The sequence below is a fragment of the Sturnira hondurensis genome, unplaced genomic scaffold (genome assembly GCF_014824575.4).
Source record: "Sturnira hondurensis isolate 20B ecotype Veracruz unplaced genomic scaffold, ASM1482457v3 Scaffold0015596, whole genome shotgun sequence".
In the NCBI taxonomy this organism is placed as follows: Eukaryota; Metazoa; Chordata; class Mammalia; order Chiroptera; family Phyllostomidae; genus Sturnira; species Sturnira hondurensis.
In genome coordinates this window covers 23,418,094-23,441,746 of record NW_028088227.1, presented here as the reverse complement: position 1 = coordinate 23,441,746, position 23,653 = coordinate 23,418,094, and the positions used below count along the sequence as shown (strand labels likewise).

General features: G+C 47.6%; 1 protein-coding gene and 1 long non-coding RNA gene across 2 annotated transcripts; one reads left to right on the top strand and one right to left on the bottom strand.

Annotated features, from left to right (window-relative positions):
• Nucleotides 1–5,803: 5,803 nt before the first annotated feature.
• Nucleotides 5,804–11,238, top strand: LOC119000230 (uncharacterized). The gene is made up of 2 exons (XR_005069266.1): nucleotides 5,804–5,950; nucleotides 7,757–11,238. It is a non-coding gene; the product is annotated as an uncharacterized LOC119000230 (long non-coding RNA).
• On the bottom strand, nucleotides 5,992–12,922 carry S100B (S100 calcium binding protein B). Its single transcript, XM_037065144.1, has 3 exons — nucleotides 12,715–12,922; nucleotides 9,678–9,816; nucleotides 5,992–7,230 (listed from the first exon to the last, which is right to left on the bottom strand). Exons 2-3 carry the CDS (start codon nucleotides 9,813–9,815, stop codon nucleotides 7,090–7,092), a joined length of 279 nt encoding a protein of 92 aa, XP_036921039.1. The 5' UTR covers nucleotide 9,816; nucleotides 12,715–12,922; the 3' UTR covers nucleotides 5,992–7,089.
• Nucleotides 12,923–23,653: the final 10,731 nt, after the last annotated feature.

Sequence of the window (23,653 nt, the reverse complement as noted above, 5' to 3'; positions counted from 1 at the left end):
TGCCTGGGTCTCACAAGAGAGAAACAACTTGTCACTAGCAAGGGAACTCCAATAAATCGGCAGCTGAATTCTTAGCAGCAATAATGGGAGCCAGAAGGCAGTGGGATAACACACTTAAAAAACTCAAAAACACTGAACCAAGAATTGTATATTCAAGCCCTGGCTGGTGTAGCTCAGTGGATTGAGTGTGGGCCTGCGGACCAAAAGATCGAGGTTCGATTCCCTGTCAGGGCACATGCCTGGGTTGTAGGCCAATTCCCAGCAGGGGCCAGTTCCCAGCAGGGGTGCACAAGAAGCAAACATACATTGATATTTCTCTCCTTCTGTCCTTCCCTTCTAAGATAAATAAATTTTAAAAATTGTATATTCAGCAATGCTATGTTTCAAAAAGGGGAGGCATAATATATTTCTAGGTGAAAACAGTGAATTTGTTGCCAGCTGATCTGCATTACCAGAAATACTGAGTCCTTCAGGCTGAAAGCAGGTGACCTCAGATGGTTACTTGAATTCACATTAAAAAACAAAGAGCACTGGTAAAGATAAAGGTAATTAAAAGACTATATGAATGCATTTTTTGCTTTAACTGATTTATGTATCATTGGTTGTATACATGTAGGAATGTGTGTGGAATATTTTTGCCAATAACAGCACAAAAAAAGGTGAGAGCAAAGCTGTATTGAGCTAACTTACAGGTTGTAAAGTAATAATAACAAACATACTATTGGGTTTGTAACAATAGATGCAATATGCATAGTAATACCATAAAAAAGAGGACAATGGGATAGAGGTATGGAGGAGTAACATTTCTATTTCACTGGAATTAAGCTGGTACATCTGATTCTGATAAGATGTACATAGTAAGCCCTAAAACAGGTGCTAGAAAATAGCATTCAAGAAATCTAAATGCTTCATTAGAAAATATCCACTTACTGCCAAAGACAGTGGTGAAGGAGTATTAGAGGCACAAAGACATAGGGACAGGAAACAGTAAAACGGCAGAGGTAGGTCTGGCTGTGTCAGTGATAACATTAAATGTGAACGGTTTATTAACGCATTGAAAAGGCAAAGATTATCCTATGTATATAAAAGACCAAACTATATGCACACTTTATATTGATAAAAGGAGTGATTAGGATGACCTAATAATTGTACGTACATATCTAACTATACAACACCAAAATACACGCAGCAAAAACTAACCCAAAGGAAGGGATGGCAATTGGAGACTTCAGTGCCCAACCGTCTGTAATGGATAGCGTCACTAGGCACAAGCACATCTGAAACTAATACACAATAATATTAAAGGCAAACTGTAATTTAAATTAAAATAAAAAAACTTAGTAGGAAATCAATAAGGAAATAAGAGAACCTAAATGACACTGTAAAGCAACTAGACCTAGCAGACATGTGTAAAACAGTGCACTCCCCAAACAGTGTGACACCCATTTTTATCAGGTACACATGGACATTTTCTAGGCTAGACCATATGTTAAGCAATGACACCTGAATAGATTTTATAAAAATAACACAAAAGTGCATTCTCCACTACAATGGAATAAATTGGGAATCAGAAAAAAATATGAGAAGCTAAGAAATATGTGGAAATTGAGCAACACGTTCCTAAACAGCCAATGAATTAAGAAATCGAAAGGGAGATCAGAATATACTTTGAGCTGAATGAAAATGAGGGATGGAGGAGAAAAGGGCTCGTCACGGACAGCAGGGCGGTGACTACAGCGGGGAGGGGTATAAGGGGACTAAATGGTAATGGAAAAGTAAAACTAAAAAGTTTCTTAAAGTGAAGACAACATAAAAAACCTTATGAAATACGTGCCTATATTAAGAAAGACTCAAGTCAATAACTTAACTTTTCCACCTAAAGATACTAGAAAACGAAGAGCAAACTAAACCTAAGGCAAGCAGAAGCAAGAAAATAATAAAAAGAGTGAATGCTGTGAACTAGATAATAGAAAACCAATAGAGAAAATTAATGAAACCAAAAACTTGTTCTTTGGAAAGATCAACAAACCTGACCAAACTTTTGTTTGCTAGGTTGACCAAGAAAAAAAAAAAGACTCAGTTACTAGACTCAGAATGAAGGAACATTACTACCCACCTTAAAAATAAAAATAAAGAAATTATAAAGCAATACTGTGAATAATTGTATGCCAATAAGTTAGATAAGGTAGATGAAATGGAAAAGTTTCTAGAAAGACTAGGAAGCCTGACTTGAGAAGAAACAAATGATCTGCATATACCTATACCAAGTGCAGATACTGGATAATCAAAAAACGTCCATCCAGGTGACTTGGCTCCTGTATTGGACAAAACTTTTAAAGACCATACCAATTCTTAACAAACCCTTCTAAAAATAGGACATCTACAATGAACCCACAGCGAACATCACACTGAATAGTGAAAGACTGGGTACTTTCTTCCCAAGATCAGGAATACTTAGGGAGGGGGTATATCATACAAGGTGTGACCACCAGGAGAAAGGGGGTATGGGGTGCCCGAAGCTATGCCCTTAGGGCATATCCTGCACCCTTGTCCTGACCAAGGGAGCTGCAGTCAAGAGAGGCCTGGCCAAGCACTGTGATGTCCCTGCTCAGGAGTCCTCAAGGGTTGGGCATGGTGAGCTCTCCCCTGCCCACTGCCTTGCACACAATCTAATCCTGAGCGAGAGACTACAGGCAGGCCAGGCACAGTTCTTTTGGAAGGACCACCCAGGGTGTCCAGCCCACGGGCTGCATGCAGCCCAGGGTGGCTATGAATGCAGCCCAACACAAAATCGTAAATTTACCTAAAACCTTTTTTTTTGTTCATCAGTTTTCGTTTGTCTATTTAATGTGTGGCCCAGGGACGCCAAAAGGTTGGATCCCTGACAGTGCTGCCTTACCAACCTGGTGTTTCCTAACTTTCCTGAGGATCAGAATCACCTGAGTTCTTGTTAAAACAGCCCCTTCCATAGCCAGACACGGCCCCATCCCAGATCTCGGAGGCCTGGTGCCTAGGATATTTAACAGGCCCCCACTAGAGTTTTGTGTGGAAGGAGCTGTAAAGCCCACGTGACCCAGCATTCCTTCCCCTGTGTCCACTCCCAGCCCCTTGGGAAAATTTCAGTAGCAGCATTCACAGTATGGAAGGTTCCCATGGACCTGCATGTTAAATTCGAGGGCAGGGGTGGGGGTGGGGTATCTTCAAGACTGCCTGGGGACATCAAGGTCTGTTCTTGGGGAGGTTGCCAGCCTCAGCCTGGCCTCTTCTCGTGTCCAGCCTGCACCCAAGCCACCCTGCTTAGCCTCCTTCCTGCCAACTTGCTTGAATGATGTTTATTTTTCACATTCTTAGGAAGAGGGCAGTCCTCTCACCAAAGGCAGGGAAAGGAGGCTGTGCCAGGATCTCATCTGGCCGGATCTGTCTGCAATTACAGGAACTGAAGTTGTGTCTGGGGCGGAGAGGAATGAAATCTCCACAGGTGAACATCCTGATCAAGAAAATCACAACACTGTGTAACCAATAAGAAATTGCACATGTAAACTGGCTGCTGAGGCTCATGTAAGATTATAATGGTCATCTAAGCCCTTATATTTAATCTTTAGTGATCATCAAAACTGCCTTTCATTGGATTTGAGTAAATGTGATAAATTTGAACTAGAAATAAAAACAGAAACCCTGAAACAACAGCAGTCAAACCCAGGAGCTTCATGGGACAGAGATGGGGGTATTCCTAGAGCTTCCTAGGAGGAGTTTGCAAATAGTGTCCAGGGCCTCAGCTGGTGTGTGCGGGCAGAAGGGCCCCTTTTGCCTTGGAGACTCTGGTGGGACCTTGCAGGGTGGAGCCGCAGGGAGAAGCTCCCAGAATCACGGAACTCACAGGGGTGTCATGATGTGGATACAAACCACCTGCAAGGGAGACATCCAGAGTAGGGCCCCAGGGCAATGGAAAGCTAACTTCCCTTGGTGGCTGCAGGGAACAGGGTCTGCTTGGAACAGGGCCAGTGGCAGGAAGGGGATCTAGAATGGTGGGGGAGAGTCAGCTGGCAGAGGCCCCTGGTGCTGACCCCAGCCAGGGCCAGAGAAGATGAGGAGGGCAGGGGGAGCCCAGGCCTGTCCAACCTCAACCCCACCCCCTGCCACCTGATCCAGCTGGAAAAGGCCAGGGAGGAGGGAGAATGGCCCAGGGCTAAGGCATTCAGAGGACTTCAGGGAGGCAAGGATGGGGTATAGGAGGTCAATGTGTGGAAACCTGAGGCCAAGTGTTCCCCTCCCACAGATATGAGCTGAAGATTCCTCCTCTGAGTGGCAGGAAAGTCTGTCAGTTGTGTTGCCCAGACTTGGGACAGGGACAACAGCAAATGCTGCGACGGTCCACTGTGGTTGAGGGTGGCAGTCCCTGCAGGCTCCAGACCCTTCAACAGCAGTTGTAAGTGCTGGGCCATCAAACGGGATACTCTGCTCTGCCTTATCCCAAGAGTCTCCGCCCCCGCCGACAGCCACGATGCTGCTGTCAAGAACATCCTCTGGACTACTGTGGTCCAGTCTCGTGGATTAAACTGATAAACAGATGGGGCACAGGGAATTCGGTGTGGCCGATCTGGGTCATGATGGGAAACGCAGCCTAGGCTGACAGAGGTCATTTAAAAAGCAGAGTCCCCTTTGCAGGGACCTGATTCTCCCTGGGGATGTCTGAGGCAGCACCCGGCGGGCCGTGTGGGGACATCACCACCCATTCATGGAACTAGACTGTGCCTCTCAGTGGGAGCAGGTCCCTCTCAGTTGAGGGCAAGTCAGAGGAGGAGAATGGACGTTTTACAACCTGGAGCTCACCATAGTTGGTGCAAGGAAGCCCCCAGGATTCCCTGAGGGTGGCTGTGCGGTGCTGAGAAACTTCCGAGGGTGTGGAGCGCTGGATGGTGGCCCCAGAGGTCTACTCACACAGGAGTGCTCCCGAACAGCTCCCAAACTGGCTCCCATCACTCCACCCGACCCTCATCTCTCCAGAGATGCCGCCCCCGCTTCCGCCCTCCTGCTGGAAAGCCCTGGAGTGTCCCCCGACCTAGTGATTAGACCGAGCTCCTTTGGCCCCTTACCCTCAGCCTCCCCAACTGTGGGGGCCCCCACTCGCTGCTGTGCATCCCAGCACTCCCCTGGCTGCGTCCTGTGCACACCGCGGTAGGCTTCTCTCCAGGAACAGGCGCGAGGGGCTCCTCCACCGCAAGGTTTGCATTTGCCCTAGGGTGCTGGTGCGGCTGCACCTGTTGAGCCGGAGGCTGTCTGGGGGGCCCTAAGGGACAGATCAGCCCCGCGTGGCCGCGGAGCTAGAGTCTTCTCGGAGGGGTAGCTCGCCCAGTCTAGCCACATCCCTCGGGGTGGGGGGCGGCCTTCTGAAATGACAACGACCATCCAGCCAGAATCGAGTGTCCAACGGGGGCCACTGATAACGCGGGACCAAACCCGCCAGAGAGCAGTGACAACGCCCCACACGTCCCGCAAGAAGAACCCGGGGCTGGAGCCTGGGGGGCGGGACCGAACCTGCAGCGAGCGGATCCCGGAGAGTTTAGCTCACTGAGGACCATGGCCCGGTCACTCCGTTACTGTCTAGAATTCGGTCGGACCAATCGCAACTCCTCTGCATGGTTATTGGTCCAGGGAAGGTTACGTAACGCCAACCGAACCGGAAGTTTCTGACCGCAGTGGGCGGGCGGAGAAAGGGGGAGGAGTCCTACAACGCGCTCTCTTCCCGGCCCTGCTTCCCCCCACCCCACGCTCCACCCCTCCGTGCCCCCGCCCCGCCCGGCCTCCTACACGCTTCTCACCGCGTCCTGTCCCTCCGCGCTCGTCATCACCCAAATGTTCCCATACCCCCGACCTTCGCACCCGCCCTGGCAACTGCAGCATTGAGGAAAGCCGGGCTCCCTGTGCTTGACTCCTCTTTCCAGTTTTGCAGGTACGTATTTAGCTTTTATTTCGTGTTTAACGGCTACGGAGACTTGTCACAGTGCTTTTATTTAATGCAAATACAAGCGATCAACTTTTGAATGAAGTTGAGTCCTTAAATCAGAAAAAGAGGTGAGTAGGATTAATTTGAATTTTCCTGAAAGTGATTTTTAATGTTAGTAAGTTGATTACTTGAGACTTGATTTATTTGAATTCGTGGGTGCAAAAACATGAAGTTCAGCTTTCCAAATACACCGACTTTATGAGCAGCACAAACAAGTCAGGAACGACATTCACCAACAGACCAGACATATCAGCAATAACCCATCATCTCACAGACAGGGAAGGAGACCGAAGAGATGAAATTACTTGCAGTGCACTTATCTCCAGAGAGGCTCATCTGAAACCTTGGTCCTGAACCCAACCATCCTGCAAAACGCTCGTTCCACAGATCCATCGAAGTGTGAGCCCATCACAATTCCACCGAATGTAGAATATGTAGAGTTTTGATTCTCAGTTTTGATTAGTCTCAGTACTTGTTGGTTTATGAGACATTTTTCCATTTAGAACTGTTAGCATTAAATATCTACTGAGGAATCACAGCTCACCGTAGCAAAAGGGATCTAAATGAGCCAGGCTCTACAGGCTAGTGGGACAACATTGTCACACCATCCAAGTACACTAGGTTCCATTTGCACTGCTCATGAATGAATTAAAGAAACGGCAGCCTTTTCGAAGGGTGGATAGAGCTTTGTAGTTTCACATGTAGTAGAGACTTAAGGAAACCACAAATACCCTGACCACTAAATCCTAACCCAGAATTCTGTGCAGGATTCTGTGCAGCCGTAACAGCCAGTATAACACAGGTTTTGTGACTGAGAACTGACTTTCCTACATGGTATTACCAGGAGTCCCTGGGACCAGTCAGCTAGCACGTATGCCTAACATTGCAGAAGTAATGATAGGGACCGGTAAAGACAGCCCTTGGAAAGAGATTTTCAATTTTTCATTCACAAAGTAAATCAAGCTTTCTAATTGCTACAACAGGGCCAGAAAGCTCAGCTCCTACTAGCCTGCAAGCCCTTTCTCTCTGCTTCCTTGCGTGACCTTCACCTCTGTTACAGGAACAGCTTGACTGCTTTCTCTAGTTCATTCGTGTTCAAAGAACTCATGGCAGGCAGTGGTAACCATGGCAATGAAGGCCATAAATTCCTGGAAGTCACACTCGCCATCTCCGTCGTTGTCCAGTGTTTCCATGACTTTGTCCACCACCTCCTGCTCTTTGATTTCCTAAGAGAGATCAGTCACCCAGCTAGTTTTTAAATGAAATTTAAGGCCATCAAAACATGATTAAAAGTTGGCTGGTTTTAAAAAATCCACATCAGAAACCACCTAAGGGGTAAAATACAAAGTACCGGAAAGCCTTCTGCTGTGACCCAGGCGGGGACTGTGGGTGGGGATCTGTGCCTTCTCTACCACACTTTAGCTCCAGTGAGACCGGCTACTTGTAAAGCCTGAATGGAACGACTGAGGTCTGAAAACCTGCAGGTTGTTACCGCTACACTTTAAACAAAACACCCAGAAAACAAGAATAGCATGCCAACCAGCTGGAGCGTATTACAGGCAAATGTCTTGAAAGAAAAAATGAACTTTCGGCCCCCTAAATTTTTTCAGTTTCTATGTGTGGAAGTTCCTAACGTGAGGGCTTCCATAGACTTTTGTGTTTTGAAAATGGTTTGTCTCTTTGTTTGCTGAAGTAACTCTTGGGAGCATGCCCTAAATTTGTTAACCATATGTGTTCTTTTTGCCACTGGAGTTGCTTTCTAGGTGTCATGGAACTTTTCCTGACAGTTCTGCCCGGGTGAATGGTTACAAAGTCTCTGAGGAACAAACCCGGTTCAGGGCTCTGACTGTGGTGGAGGAAATGTGGCAGTGGGCACCGAAGAAGAGCATCGATGCGGGTTGTTCAGAGTAACCAGTCTCCAGAGCGTCAGTGCTGGGCCTGAGGAAGGCAGTGGCTTCTGCAGTCTAGAACCTGTGAAAGACTGAGATTCCGGTGGGGGTCGGGTGGTACCTAAAGCATCGTCCAAAAGATGGATGGCAGCAGGGTGTCATTGCAGTTACATTATAGGTTTGCCTCCAAACCGAAATTACCCTGATAAAACCAGGCCAACAAATGTTCGTGATACCTTGGTACACTACCCTTGAATTACTTATCTTTTGTAAGTTGTGGTTACCACATGGTAAGCTTTTTCTATCTTTTAAAATAAGAGTAGCAGTTACTGGTTAACTGTATGAGCTTTCACTATATGTTAAGCACTTTAAAAACACTGTGTTATTTCATCTTCATAGCAAGCCTTTTTACAGAAGAAACTGGGACTCTGATTGTTAGGTTAGAAGGCAGAATTGGTGGGAATGGATAACTAACACGTGAGTGACACAGCTGCCACCAGGACATGAATGCCTGAGACACCAGTCCTGGAATCAGAAGGGATGCCTCCCCAACCCCACCTCAAGCCTGCAGATCAGTCCTTGTGCTCTGCTGGTGCCATTCACAGCCCTGGAGTATTTGGGTGGGAGTGGGCCAGGAGAGTCCCAGCAAACCTGAAGACTGTGGGTGCCGCCCTGCTGCGGGAGCCTGGGGCTTGCCCCACACCGAGAGGCTCAGCTGGCTGGGAGGGTGGCTCCCTGTCACCACCAGGGTGCTCTGGTATCTTCCCCGGATTAGCTCTGGTCACACATTAGTGTGCTGGTTCATTGGCTGGCCTATTTTCTTCTGTGTGATTAGTTACTTCAGTGACCTTGGCTCTGGGTGCTAAGGGAAGGGCAGGTACGAGGTAGATTGCAGTTCATTGCTTTGAGGGCACAAGACTGATGTGCAGTAGAGACACTGGGTGGCTGGTCCAAGGGCAGGCACCAATGGGTAGGTAGGGAAGTGAATCCTGGATGAGGTCCCTGGACATCCTTTCACCACAGGCCAGAATGGGGCCTGCTCGGGGAAGGAGGACTCACCAGGAGCCCTCAGGCAGCTTCCCAAGTTAGGCTCCTAACTTGGAGCCTGTTCCTCCCCAGCGTCCCTTATCCCATGAAGCACCTGACCAGCCCTCCCCCAGCCTCAGGCCTCCAGTGGAGGCAGGGCCCTCATGCCCTTGGTCACGAAGGCTGTGGCCCTTTATTGATGGGCCAGCCTGGATGCTTCAGGAGCAGAGGCCATGTCCTTGGAGTTGTGTCTCCGAGTATTGAACTTAAGAGTGGTCAGGGAATGTCTGCTGGGTGAACAGCATCTTCCTCACCACGGGGGATGTGAAACATCTGGCTAAGCTAAAGTAATCCTTGTCTCCAAAACACAAGTTCACCTTTAACATCTTTCTTATAGCACCATGGCCCATGAAAAGTCATGAGTCTGTTTTCCATCCGTTCTACCATCATTGCTGCGAACCCTTAGACATTTCAGAGAAAAGCTAGCACTATTTGGAATGTGAACTTTTGCCTTTGAGAGCAATTTTTCCTTGACGCTCCTACTATACATGGGACAAATGAAAATGAAGACAAGGGGGTCCAACTAAGCTAGCCTCCATAATGCGGGTTTGGTGATGCACACAAGTTCTCAGAAGCTGCCTAGGAGTCCTGAAACAGACCTGGAATCACCTTCATGGCCATGCAGAAGAGGAGAGCACAGTGGTGTTTCAGGGGAGAGGAGAATGCATGAACAGTCCATTTTAAAAAGCAAGACTCACCTCCAAGAAATGGGAAAGCTCGTTGTTGATGAGCTCCTTGAGTTCGGATTTCTTCAGCTTGTGCTTGTCGCCCTCCCGTCCGGAATACTGGTGGAAAGCGTCAATGAGGGCCACCACGGCCTTCTCCAGCTCAGACATCCTAGGGGGCCGCAGAGGAGAGATGCCCTCTCATGCTTTTTGCCTTGTGTTACACAGAACAGTTAACATGTTACCTGTGCAGACCTTGAGCCAAAGGAGGGGGCTGGGCCAGCCTTGGTGCATCTCCCTTGTCAGGCTTAGACCAGGGCATTCTAGGAACTTGCTGGGCCGTCACCGCCCTCCCATCCACCTTTTAGAGTGGATGCTCTTTCCTGGTCCCTTCTCTGTTCCTTGTCTGCCACCCTGACAAGTTCCCGGGCCCTCTGGCTTCTCTGGCTGGGGTTGGCTAATGGGAAACTTCAGCAAAAATATGGAGACAGAGCAGGAGGGAGTGTTGGGGTTGACCCCTGCCTCCCCCTGGGGCCACCCTGTGCCCTGGCAGGGCTCCCCGCCAGGGACAGAACAGGCCGGCAGAGGGGCAACTGCAGGCTGTTAGGTGCAATCAGAAAGAGGTAAGGCGATGCAGAGCCAAACGAGGGCACAAACATCAGTAGTATTTGGTACTCTCTCAATAAACTGTTGGAAGACAGGAGAACCCCATTCATACAGCAGCACGTACATGTTACTAAGAATAAATTTAGTATGAGGAGTGCAGGTTCTTCCAAAAGATTTCAAGGATCATAAAACTGGAATTTGCTTTCCTTTGAATTAATATATAAATTTGACTCATTTAAAATGCAAATCTTTACTGGAAAAATAAATTGTGGTAGAAAAGTACACTGATGGACCAGAAGCGAAAACGCGTTTTCAGGTTATAAGTTAAGCTGGTTCCGCTGTGGGAACAGATGTGTAGCAGGGACCACTGCCAGGTACTGACTTAGTGCCCACGGAGGTGCTGCCTCAGGCGAATGGGGGGGGGTGTCGCTCGTTCGTTCACTCCCAAGTGTTCCTGAGCAGTCGTCAAAGTCAAAAACACTCCACTCCCCTGCGCGTGCACTTGACACCAGGGCCTGTACACTGAAGAAATACCTGCGCCATCCCGGGGGTTAGGGCACGTTTTACGAAGGGCAGTTTTCAATTGTTTCACAAAACAGACATGCAGGAGAAATTCACCAACTCTTGACCTTGAATTCTTATTAAAGAATCTTAGCACTACAATAGTTAAAAAGAATACAAGAATTACATCAAAGTGTTGAAAAATCATTCTCATGTTGAATGTCACATCTTCAAAATAACTTGGAGTAAAACATTTAAAATGTTATTTATTTCTGCCTTTCTAAGGGCCAGAGAGTTGAGGATGTTTGCCTTGGCCTGATCTCTGCTGGAGTCGTGCTATCGGTTATCAGCACACTTCGCTTTGCTCCGAGGTCCTGAATAATTGGCCGTATCAGATGTAGATAGAAAAATTCAGATGGATTAAAATCTTTAACATTTCCTACTTTCTTATCCTTTGTACTCAAGTTTCAATTATTGATTTTTTTTTTTTTTTGGAGAAACAAAACAAGCCCCAGCCAGGTAGCTCAGCTGCTTAGAACATCATTCCACTGTGCCAAGGGTGCCGGCTAATGCCAGGTCAGGGCATAAACAAGAACCAACCAATAAATGCATAGAGGCCCTGGCTGGCATAGCTCAGTGGATTGAGCATGGGCCTGCGAACCAGAAGATCGCTGTTCGATTCCCAGTCAGGGCACATGCCTGGGTTGCAGGCCAGTTCCCTGCAGGCCAACTCCCAGCAGGGGACACACAAAAGGCAGCCATACATTGATGTTTCTCTCTCTCTCTCCTTCCACTTTAAAGGTAAATAAATAAAATCTTAAAAAAAAAAAAGAATGAGGATCTAGCCAGGTTGCTCAGAAAAAAAAAAAGCATAGATAAGTGGAACAACAAATTGATGTCTCCCTCCCTCTTTTTTCTCTCTCCCTTTCAAATCAATTTTTACAAAAGAAACAAAACAAAAACCTTTATAACTTTTACATTATCCTGATGCTTCTCAAAATCCATGATGATTTGGGGAAGAGGAAGGTAAATTAATTATTTTTTGTGCAAAAATATGACTAGTGAGATTTTTAAGAGAAGAGACATAAAGCATTCTATATATGTTTTAAAACTCCATAAAATGTGATTTCCTTCATAGCCATACTACAAATTAATTAAAACAAGTTTCCTGTTAAATTCTTCCCTTTGACTAAGAAACAATTGATAGTTTAAAGCTTATCTTTTAAGAGAAATGGAAATCAAATATCCGTGTTTCCTGTTCATTCTGTGAATGTCATTCCTGCATCAATTAGCCTCTTACTCCTGTGTTAATCTCTATATATAAAAAACAAGAGATTTTGGGCTTTCAATTCTTAGGACACATCACACATGATGTGACGGTTCCCTGAGAAATAAGACTGATGACGGTTGAACCCACCATAAACCCTGATTTCTTTGACCCGATTTATAATTCACTTGCAAAGCCCTCTCAGTTGCCATGGGATTTCTGAGTGGTGACCAGAGGACCCTGACATTCCCCGTTGAGAGGAACTGGAACAGTGAGGGGCAGTCATGTTCCCAGGGCCAAGGCAGGTGCAAGGAAGAGAGAGACGCGTATCTGTAAGATGGAGCTAAACCAGCATCAGGTTGCTGCTATCCTCAGTCCTGAAGAAGCAGAACCCTCCTCTTCAAAGAAGGAAGAGTCAATATTTGCGGTACTTCTGGGAAAATGTCAGCAATCACCTCTGAGCCCCAGACGGCGGTTTCTCTGATTTATGGTAATAAAAGCATAGGCAAAGTGACCCTCTTGCTGCCACGTCCCCGACGCAGTAGTAAGATCCATTGCAGCACTTTAGAAATGCTGCAATGATCCTAAAGGATCATTTAAACTACCTTTTAAACTACTGCCCAGCTCTCCAACCCACCCCACCCCCGCCCCGAGTCCCCTGTCCCCTCCCCGCAAAAAGTAGGGTTCCCCCCTCACGTTGCGATCTTGGTTGCTCTTCTTGGTCACCTCCTGGCTGCTGCGTCCTGCGTGGCAGGAGAGGTGGGCAGGGGCTGCCTTTTATCCCTTCCTCTGGGCGTGGGCCCCTTGTGCAGTCCCACTGCAGGCCCAGGCGGCCAATGGATGCTGAGGGCAGAGTGGGGGTGGCTGGGCCGGCCAGGCCAGCACACAGGCCTGCATTGACCAAGCTGCCACCCGGGGTTTGTGCTCCGGCCAAGGAAGAAAACGGCCTGTGGGGCAGGAAGTGAGGAGTCAGCTTTTTGTGCTATTTTTAATTTACACATGAATATTAATGCTCTTCTAAAAGCAAGGTTGGGGGTGGGAAGAGTAGAGAGCCGGATTAATTGATTCAAACAAAGCAAATGTTCAGCCAAGAACGCGGAGCGTCCAAGTGCAGGCTGGCGCACGCTGTTTTCCAGTGGAGAGGCCTCTGAGCTCCCTCCTGTCTCCAGCTCCCCCGGTGTGGCCCCCAGCAGCAGGCAGGACGCCCGTGGACATCTGTACCCTGAGCTAAGCAGGGCTGCCTTGAGAAGCTGCCGTGCCCACCTGGCACCTGCGAGGACTGAACTGTCTGATAATAAACTACAAGAAGTATTCCAAGTCATGAAATCCAAAGACCTACATCCAAGATTGCCCTATCTAGCAAAGCCTTCATTTAGAATGGAAGGGCAGATAAAGTGCTTCTCAGATGAGGTCAAATTCAAGGAGTTCATCTTCACCAAGCCCTTATTATATGAAATGTTAAAGGGACTTATCTAAGAAAAAGAAGATAAAAAATATGAACAGTGAAAGGACAGCAAACTCACAGTTATTAACCACCACACCTAAAACAAAAGCAAACTAAGAGGACAGCTAGATCAGGAGTGGAACCATAGAAATGGAGATCACATGGAGGGTTAGCAACAGAGGAGTGGCAGGAGGAGAAGGGGGGAGAAGGTACAGAGAATAAGTAGCATAGATGGTAGGTAGAAAATAGATGGGGAGGGCAAAGATAGTATGGGAAATATAGAATCTAAAGGACTTGAGACATGTGGACATAAACTAAAGGGGGGAATGGTGGGGGAGGGGTGTGCAGGGTGGAGGGGAATGAAGGGGGGGAATAGGACGTCTGTAATGGAATAATCAATAAAATATATTTTAAAAAACGACTTCATGCTTTTTTTGGGAAATCCTTGATTGATGTGATTGAGGGCACCAGCCGCGCATTCCCCGAGGACAAACACTTGCGGACTTTCAGACCCGGACGGTGCCCTGAGGCCCGTCCCGCCCAAGCGCTCTTCTCTGCAGAGCCGCAGGTTCAGAGGCCTCACCGAGACTGAGGCCGCGCAATGGCCGCAGGAAAGCCAGGCCCAGCTGCCCTGCCTCTCGTCTTCTGTGGCACCTGAGATGTTTCCAAGCAGAAACCCAAGAGGTAGGCATTCCTTCAGACAGTTATTCAACAAACATTGGCTCCAAAGTCATCAAAAGGTGCCGGGACCAGAATCGGGGCCCTTCTGACTCGGGTTCACGGTGGCCATGGAAGGACCCAACGCACAAAGATGTCTGTGGACGCAGTGGCTTTGTTGTCATCTGTTTTACCAGGGACTTCTTGTCTGTTCAGCACCCAGCGTGTGGCCTGGAAACAGCGCGGGGCTGTGAGCCTTGGGACCTGAGCTGTCCCAGCCTGGAGCCCTGGCCTGGTTCTTACAACCATCAACTGTGGAAGGGAAACCGAGAGCCCGGTTTAGAGGTGGGTCTGCAGGGTGTGCCAGTGTCCGCCCGAAGCGGGTGGGTGCAGTGGGGCCCCACTGAAGGCGACCCTGCCAACGGGGTGAAGGGAGGTCCCCTCGGGGGCTGAACTTTGGGCAGCCCCCTGGGCTGTCCACCATGTCCGGAGCGGGGAGTGGCCAGTATATGGACGTGTATTAATTCAGGAGAGGCTCCTAATATTTGATCCACAACTTGGAAGGAACAGGGTTGGAAACTTGGCTCTGGGAGAGCCACACAGATGGACCTCTGAATGCACACAGTGTGAATTCACCGTGTTCCCAGTGAAGCCCATCAACAGGCTCATGCTGCAAAGAGGCCCTGGATTGTCAGGTGGAAAGTGGCAGACCCTCTGGGTGTCAGACCCAGACAGTACCCTAGACGTGTCTTGTCCAAGTACTCTGTTCAGCCGGCTCTGACTGCCACCAGTCCAGGGCTTGCTCAGCGTGTCCATAAGTGACCCAGTGGCAGGCTTGGATGTCTTGCATGTGCTCAGCATCATGACCTTCCCTCACCAAAGCTGACCCGGCTGCTGCTGCTGCTGGGCGCCTGAGCTGCCAGCAGCCCAGACCGGCGGCGTTGAGTCCTCTGGTGACCTGCCAGACGCCTGGTGGCAGGCTGGTTTCACTGGACCTCTTCCATCATAGAAGGGGCAGAGAGCTGTCCTCACCGGCGTAGACGTATATTCTGGACATGGATTTGACTTCCCTGTCTGTCCTGCTTCTGTTGGCACCGGCATCCATGACATCACAAAAGCCTTATCCGCTGGAATGGCCTTCTGGACAGCAAGGCGTGTGATCAGGAAACTCATCTCAAACAAAGGCAGTGCAGCAATGGACTCACGCCCGTGAACTGAAGCGGTCTTATCCCACGTGCCACGACTCAGAAGTGGCAGACCCACTTGAAAGGTAGAATGGGAGGCAACCTCCCGAAAGGGTGGGTTCTGCATCACAGGGTACAATACACACTTTGAACCAGGGGCCATAATGTGGTGGTGTGTCCCCACGGCCACAACGCCCCTCTTGTGGGCACAACTGCAGAAGTCTTGTTGCTTGTCATCTCAAACCATCTAGAGATGGTTTGGAGAGCTTGGTCTCCAGAGGGCAGTGGTCCCACTGAACTGCCACCTGGCCACTTTGGGCTCCTTATGTCTCTGAACCAACAGGCCAAAAAAAGGGGGGGCGGTTAATCTGCTGGCTTCAGTGATTGGTCCCAGTTACCCCAGGGGGATGTTGGGTTTCTGCAACACAATGGAGGCCAGGAGGGTTATGGTGCCCCATGGCATCTGGGAAATTGGGGCATCTCTTACCCCTTTCATGACCAGTGGTAAAGGTTTATGAAAACAGCAGCAACCCCAAAACAGAAACACAGCAAGACTATTGAAAACTCGAGGCCTTCCAAAATGGAGCTCTGGGTCACTCTGCCCACTGAGGTCAAAGAAGGTTCGGGATGGACAGCTGAGGAAGGCAGCCACGATGTCGCTGACCTGCAGCCTCGCTGCCCGTTACATAAACGAGGGCCGTAGTGGCTCTGTACGTGCTTTGCTTGTTATATGCACGTGTTTTTCACTAACCATTTTCTTCTTCCCACTTTTTATTTTATGCGACTGACCCGCTACCTACTGCGCTAACAAGGCACCTCCACTTTTTATTTTATAAACAAACTGTTGGAGGCTGGCATTTCAGTTTAATCTTCAGATGACTGAATTTTCAGTGGAATCGTAACTGAATTTGAGGAGTAGGTGTAGCGATGGATGCACAACTGTTGGGGCGGGGTATCTTCTCATTTGGCGATGAACTTTTTCACTTGGCACTAAGACGGCTGTGTCTTTTTAGTGAGAGATATAGCATTATTTAGTTGTTGTAAGGCTGTCCAAGTGTGTGTAGAATGTTGCTCACGGATGCTGGGTGGCCGAGGGGTGGGCGGTGCTCCTGTAGATTCATTCTCAGGTCTGCTTCTCTGCTTCAGCACCCACACAGTGTTCACCGACTGGACTCTCTAATCGCCGCAGCTCCTAACAGTGACTGTGATGTGAAGTTTTGTGGTGAGGGCATTAAAAGGGGCCAGGGGCTTCCTTCCATGGTTTGCTTTGTCTCGCTCCTTCTTCACGGTCCTTCACAGCATCTGGAGGTGCTCTGCTCCAGCTGCATGTCCAGAGAGGGCAGCGCTTGGGGACCTTGCAGCCTGGCCTGGGCCCAGTGGCCATTTCACCCTGGTTCTCCTGACATGGACACAGCATGCTCCAGAACTTGCATTCATACCAACGCCCCACACTGTCTGCATGTCCACCCACCAGCCACAGCATGCCTGTGCCCTGGAGGGTGTTTCTCATGACCTTCCTGGTGTGGTCACTGCAAATCCCAGGCGCCCATTCACACTGGCGCCCCACCCCCAGCCTGGGCTCACCTGGGCTCTCCAGGGTTGTGTCAAGAACTGGGAAGGGCTGCACTTTAATCCTGCTTGCAAGCCAACCAGCTGGCCTGTTCTCATTTCACCGGTGCTGGCAGAAGGCATGAGGTTCCCGGGCCAAAGTTTACTCGCAGAACCCGGGACCAGACTGCTCTTTCGAGTTGGTTCCCCTGGTCCCAGGCTGCGAGGCAGATGGGCCTGGATGAGGGTGTGCATGTGAGGAGCCTGTGTCCTAGGAGGGCATGCTGGGGTGGTGGGGTGGGGGGCGTGCTGTTACCTCCACTCCTTCATCCTCCTTCCTCAGGATCGCTCCCTGCCCCAGTTCTGAGCCCTGGCCTGCGGAAAGCGTGGCAGGTGCCTGGCTTTCCCTGCGTCCCCTGGGCGGTAGTGTGCAGGACACCAGGGCCATGGTGGTGGCCTGTCCCAGCAGGCTTTCCTACTGCACCCACCTGTGGACCAGCTCTGGTGTGGGCAGACAGCTGACTTCTCCAACACGCTATGAAGCCCAGGCTGGGAGGGTAGCCGGGGTGGTGGTGGTGGTGTGTGTGTGTGTGGCTGCTAGGTCTGTTTCTTCCTTGGTTATTCTCTCTCAGCCATAGTCTGCCGTTTGGGTTTCTCCGCATAGTTACTGTCCTGTTGCAGTTTCATAATTCTTTATGTTGAACTTGCTCTGGTCAAATTACTAGGTGGTTCCTGTATCTTGATTGGATCCAGACTGACACATTAGGCAACAACAGCAACAAAATAAAAGGGGTTATTATTTTTTTACTATCCTTCTGTTAGTCTAAAATGATGTCAAGATAAAAAATTTAGCCCTTGCTGGGCGGCTCAGTTGGCTCAGGCTGGAGCCCTGTCCTGTAACCAAGAGGCTGCGGATTCAATTCCCGGTCGGGGCCCACACCTGGATGGCGGGTTCGACCCCTGGTTGGGGTGGGCAGGGAGCAGCCTCTTAGTGTTTCTCTCTCACGCCAGTGCTTCCGTCTCTCTTGCCCTCCCTCTCTCCCTAAAGCCAATAAAAAATAAGTATCCTTGGGTGAGGATTAAAAAATAATATGTTAAAAACTTAAAAATGAAAAATGTATGAAACATATGAAAAATGTAAACTTAGCAGAAACAAAATGGAAGAAATCAACAGTGCTGATGCTGAAATCAAGTTATTTTTTCAATATATAAAATCCCCAAACTGATACACTATGTTTTTTATTTTTATTTATTTTTATTATTATTATTTTTTTACCCAATAGACCACTCTCAACGCCAAATGTGGGGGTGTTTTCTTTGCAACGACCCGTTTTCCTGCCCAGCAGTCTGTGCTACAATCCAGTGCAATCCTGACGTTCCTGGCTTGTACCTCGAGTTCCCGCCGCCCCCACAGGTTAGGGGCTCAGTCCCACAAGACCGCCCCCAATTCGGACATTGATTGCAAGTCCCGGGCCACATGTACTTCTGATTGATTGCTTGTCAATTGAGGCTTCCTGTGACCCCCTCCTCAGGTTCAGTAACTTGCTAGAATGGCTCACAGAACTCAGGGAAACACTTAATTTACTGTTACTGGTTTATTACAAAGACTATAACTCAGGAACAGCCAAATGGAAGAGAGGCGTAGGGCGAGGTACGGGGGAAGGGGGTGGAGCGTCAGTGCTCTCCCGGGGAATCACTCTTCCAGCGCCTCCGCCAGGTCTGCCAACCTGGACGTTCTCTGAACCCCAACCTTTTGGGGCTTTAGGGACGTTCCATTACACAGGCACAACTGATTCAACCACGGGCCATCGTGAGGAACTCATCTGAGTGGGGGTGAGGCTGAAAGGTCCAAGCCTCTAATGGGAAGGTTGGTTTCCCTGGTGACCAGGCCCCATCCTGAAGCTCTTTAGGGGCCTACAGAGTCACCTCATTAGTATAGTCCCAGGTGTCCCTTGAAAGGGGCTCATCGAGAGTAGCGGAAGGTGCTCCTCCACCCAGGGAATCACAGAGCTTTAGAAGCTGTGTGCCAGGAGTCAGGACCAAGACAGATGGTCTACTTCTTATTGTATCACAATACCACATGATCTAATAAGCCATTGTAAATATGAATAGCCCACCTAGAAAAGGCATATGTACTGTTGCCCAAATAAGAAGAAACTGTAGGGAGACGGAAAACCAACAGAGGTTGGTTGTTGGGTAGCGATTGTCCCCTGGCTGTGTGTGACCCTTGAAGAAAGGTGTCTACTGTGAGTGACCCTGGACCGACTCCTCTGGCCTTGCTGTCTCTGCAGCCAAGAGCCATCTGCTTGGTTAGTGTTCATGGCACTATTGAGAAATGCCCAGCATTTCCATCTGCAAAATGGGATAACTGGGAGGAGGTGACGGAGGCTCAGACCCTCCCATGCCTAGGCCACAGTGGCTTGTGTGACCCAATGGTAAAGGTCTGCAGAGGGGCTGGCTCCAGGGAGGGGTCCAGCATTGGTCATGGTAGGGAATGAGTCCACTTCCCAGGCAGGAGTGCCTTCCCCATCCGGGCACTGGGCACAAAGCTTCTGCCAGGTTCCTCTCCCGTCGCTTAGGGGCTCCTTCTCTCTGCCATTCGTCCTTCATCCACTCAGCAAACCCGCAGCACCAGTCGATTCAGTTAGCAGACCAAGGTCTCCTCGCTGGGTCTGTTCATAGGGCAGGAGAAGTCATTCTGGCTTTAGTTTTCCAGGAGGAAAAGGCCTTGGGTAGCAACATTGTTCTCTGCATAAAAGACAGTGCCACCCGCCACCAAGCTGCTCACGAGGTTGGTTACAGTGACCCATGCTCACTGGGAGAAAAAGATGCCTGTGTTCTAAACGGCCGTGGGAGAGGGAACAAAGACTTATGTTGTAGTAATTGCAAGGGTGGAGGCGATGACAATTAATTGCCTTTCCTGATCTAAAGAAGGCTGCTACCAGCCACAGGTGGCCAGGGGCCAGGGCTCAAGGGTGGAGTCATGGGGCTGGGTTCAAATCCTGCCTCTGTGGGGAGAACTTTAGCAAATGACTTCACCTTTTTCAGCCTCAGTGAGAGCAGAAAGCAGTGCCCCTCAGAGAACTGTTGGAGAAGTAAATGAAGTTTTGCACACACACAACTGTGCACGAAGGTGTAACACACTCAATTAGTGTCATTATTGTCATAAAAGGTACTGTTCTTGTGTATCAGAAGAATCTGGACCTGTCAGGTGAACTCCTGGGACAGAAGACAGGCCAAGCCAAGGTGAGCACAGGACAGAGATTTCTCTCTGAGCAAGCATGGGAGGGGCCAGTGTTGCAGCATGAACTCACTGGCTACTTTAGGACACTCTGAGTCCAGGAGGCCCCCGTTTGGCAAGTTGTGGTAGCGTATCTGTATTTCGTGAGTATCATGTTTTATTATTTTTATATCACATCAAATTCCATGAATGCATTTGGTTTCTAAGCAGTCATTCCAAAAGCGCTGCTCCCTTTCAGGAGGGCAGCTCAGCGTGAGCAGAGCTGCTGGGATTTGCTTTGGATCCATGGCAACGTTAGGGCCAGTCGAAAGAACAGGGCTTTTGTTTGTGTTTTTGAACTTCTTCTTTTTTTAAATTTTGAGAAGGAACTGGAGCTGGGAGCACAGCGAGCGCACTTTCCTCAGCTTTGCTTTGTGTGTGTGTGAGGCTTCTTGCCCAGGGAACTGCGTCTCCATGAAGTGTGTGTGACAGGAAGTGCGGAACCGATGCCAGGGAAGGGCATCGAAAGGGAAGTCACGTTTTCTCTTCTGGTGGAACCGTCGCAAGCATTTATTTGAGTATGTTTTTTATAACTTTTAAGTACTCTTGGAACTTTGCCACAAAATCATGCCAGGTTTAAAGTTTAAAAGAATCAGTATATTAGCCTCTTTGGTTTTTTACTCAGTGGGAACATTTTTTAATTTACTCTATGGTCCTCATGCATTTTTATACCTTTGTCCCCTGGTGGTCCCAGAATAGTATTCAACTGCATTAAGCTAAAGGAACAAGCAAACAAACAAAACCCCCAATCGGTTGACTGTTAAAGTTATTTAACTAATAAGGATTCATACACCTTGATTTAAAAAATGTTTCTGTGAGACGGAATCATCTCCAACAAGAATTATCCAGGAGGTGGGAATGAGTTAATCATTTTGAGATTTAAATAATGTACCAAAGAAAATAGAGAATATGAGAGATAAGGACAAATAAATTGGAGCCAAACTCCTAGTAGTACGTAATTTTATGTCTTCCTTTCTGGTAGTTATTCCTTTTATTTATTTATTTATTTGTTTGTTTATTTATTTATTGCCTTACTTCCCTCATTGTGCTGCCCAGGATTTCCTATTGTTGTGTATTGGTTTGTTATGATTTCAAATCTACTTGTAATAGCTTAAGCGATGTTGTTTTGATCCAAGGGCAAATTTATTTACATGGGGGTGCTGCGTCAGGATGATGTCATCAAAATTATTGTACTTATTGATATGAACACTTGGTGGAGCCACTATGATGTAATGACCATTTAAACTTGAACACCAAGAGTCTATGAGGACTTACACAGAGTGTTCAGTCAGGCAAGGCTGATGTAAATAGCTCTCTGAAGCTAAAGGCTGATACTTTTTGCTGATCTAAATAGCTTTCTGAAGACCTCGGGCCAGGCTATTCTCTGTCGGCAGTGATGGAAACTGTGCAGCAGCCCATGAAGGAGACCACTTGGCCTGTCAACCCCGGCACCTTGGTTCCACTAGCATCGTGCTCTGGGGACAAGCAACTTTCAATAAGTGCGGGCAGCTGGACATCAGCTGCTGGTTGGGTGGCTAAGCTGACTCTTCTGAGAACCAACTCAACTCATAGGTAGGTCCACCTCGACTGAATCTGGACTTAAATTTCTTTCATCTCCCCCGTGCCTGGAACAACAGTGTAATTAACCTGTCGTTGGTTTGGAGTATACTTGTATTTCTGTATTGGCTTATTAAAAGATATTATCCTGTATGACATTGGCTTAGGAGATATTATTATGTTATTTCCAGTAGTGAATTTATGTTAAACAAATTACTGGCAAAGACATGCTCAGTCTCTGAGCATAATTTTGCTGTGAACAAACACCTATAAAATGTTGAATAGAAGTGGTGAAAGTGGATATGTATGCTTTGTTTCTAATATAAACTTTTAAAAATTTATTTATTTATTTACTTTTAGAGAGTGAGGAAAGGGGAGAAAGAGAGGGAGAGAAACATCAATATGTGGTTGCCTCTTGCACACCCCATACTGGGGGCCTGGCCTGCAACCCAGGCATGTGCCTTGACTGGGAATCAAACCGGCGAACCTTTGGCTCACAGGCCAGTGCTCAATCCACTGAGCTACACCAACCAGGGCTCTGATATAAATTCTCAATGTAACATCAAGTATGATTTTAGTGATAGGGTTTTTGTTTGATGCCTTTTAATAGATAAGTGTTCTTGTCAAATTGCTTTTATTTATTGAAAAGGATTTTAAAATTTTTGTCCTTTATTCTGTTAATATGGTGAATTACATTAATTTTCTCAGTATATATTGTTGGGATTGATTTACTAATGTTTTGTTAAGGGTTTTCGCATCTGTTTTTATGAGGGATATTAGTCTGCAATTTTTTCTTGTATAGCAGGTATTTGTGTTAGAATTATGTTTGTCTCATAAAACAAATTGGGAAGTATCCATCCCCTATTTTCTTAAAAATTTATTTAATATTGGTTTTATTTATTGCTTATCCATTTGGTGGAATTCACCACTGAAACCATTTGGGGCTACTTAAGTGAGTTCAAAAAATAAATTTATTAAATGATATTAACATATATAAATCACACTTGGCTATGATATATAATCACTTTATATTGTCATTGGATTGTTTTTGCTAACATTTTATAGCTGTGTTACCCTGGCTGTGTAGGATCAATTAGGAAGCATTTCACTTTTCTCCAGTTTCTGGATTTGTATGACGTTGGTATTATTTTCTCTTTATATGTTTGGAAGCATTTATTAGTGACGCCATCTGGGCTTTGAGTATTCTTCATAAGAAGGTTTTAAATTAGGAAATCCATTCCTTTAACTATACAGGTTTTCTAAATATTCTTTTTCAGTTTTGCTAATTTGCTTTTCAAGAATCTTGTGGAATTTAACTTGTCAAATATCTTTGACAAAGTTTTATAATATGATTATCCTTTAAAAATTTATAGAATCTACAATGAATTCTTTTTCCATTCCTCATATTGGTACTTCGTTTTCCTGTTCCCTTTTTAAATTTTGGTAAAATATAAGTACCATAAAATTTACCCCCTTAACCATTTATAAATGTACAGTTCAGTGAATTAGATGCATTTATACTGTAGTCCAACCATTGCCAACACTCATCTCCGTAAAACTGAAGCCCCGCACGCTTAATCCTCGATCTCCACCTCGCCACGCCCCCGCGGCCCGTGACCACCACGCAGTCACCGTCAATAACGTCATCTGTTTCTTTTTTAACTCCAAACTTCCTTTTGGTGACATAAAAATATAATCACTCTGTTCTCATTTGTCAAGTGGAAAGAATGATAAATGATTCACACTTAATAGCACAGAAGGCGAGGTTAACTGAATTGGGGAACGGGGGTCCTGGCTCCAGAAATGTTTGTCATTTCTGTCGTTCATTAAAGGATCTGCATCTGCAGGCCGCGAAAGCCCGCAGGCACCGCTTTCCCTGTGTCCAGGTCAGAAAAGCAGCCCGGGCGCTCCGACTCCTCCGAGACTCGTGGCCAGGAGACACGACAGGGGCGCAGCGTCCGGGTT

Excerpts from the sequence above, each read along its gene's own strand:
- S100B (XM_037065144.1), bottom strand. The coding sequence starts at position 9,815 with ATGTCTGAGCTGGAGAAGGCCGTGGTGGCCCTCATTGACGCTTTCCAC. Across the intron at positions 7,231-9,677 it reads AGCTTTCCCATTTCTTGGAG|GAAATCAAAGAGCAGGAGGT; the intron begins GTGAGTCTTGCT and ends GATCTCTCTTAG.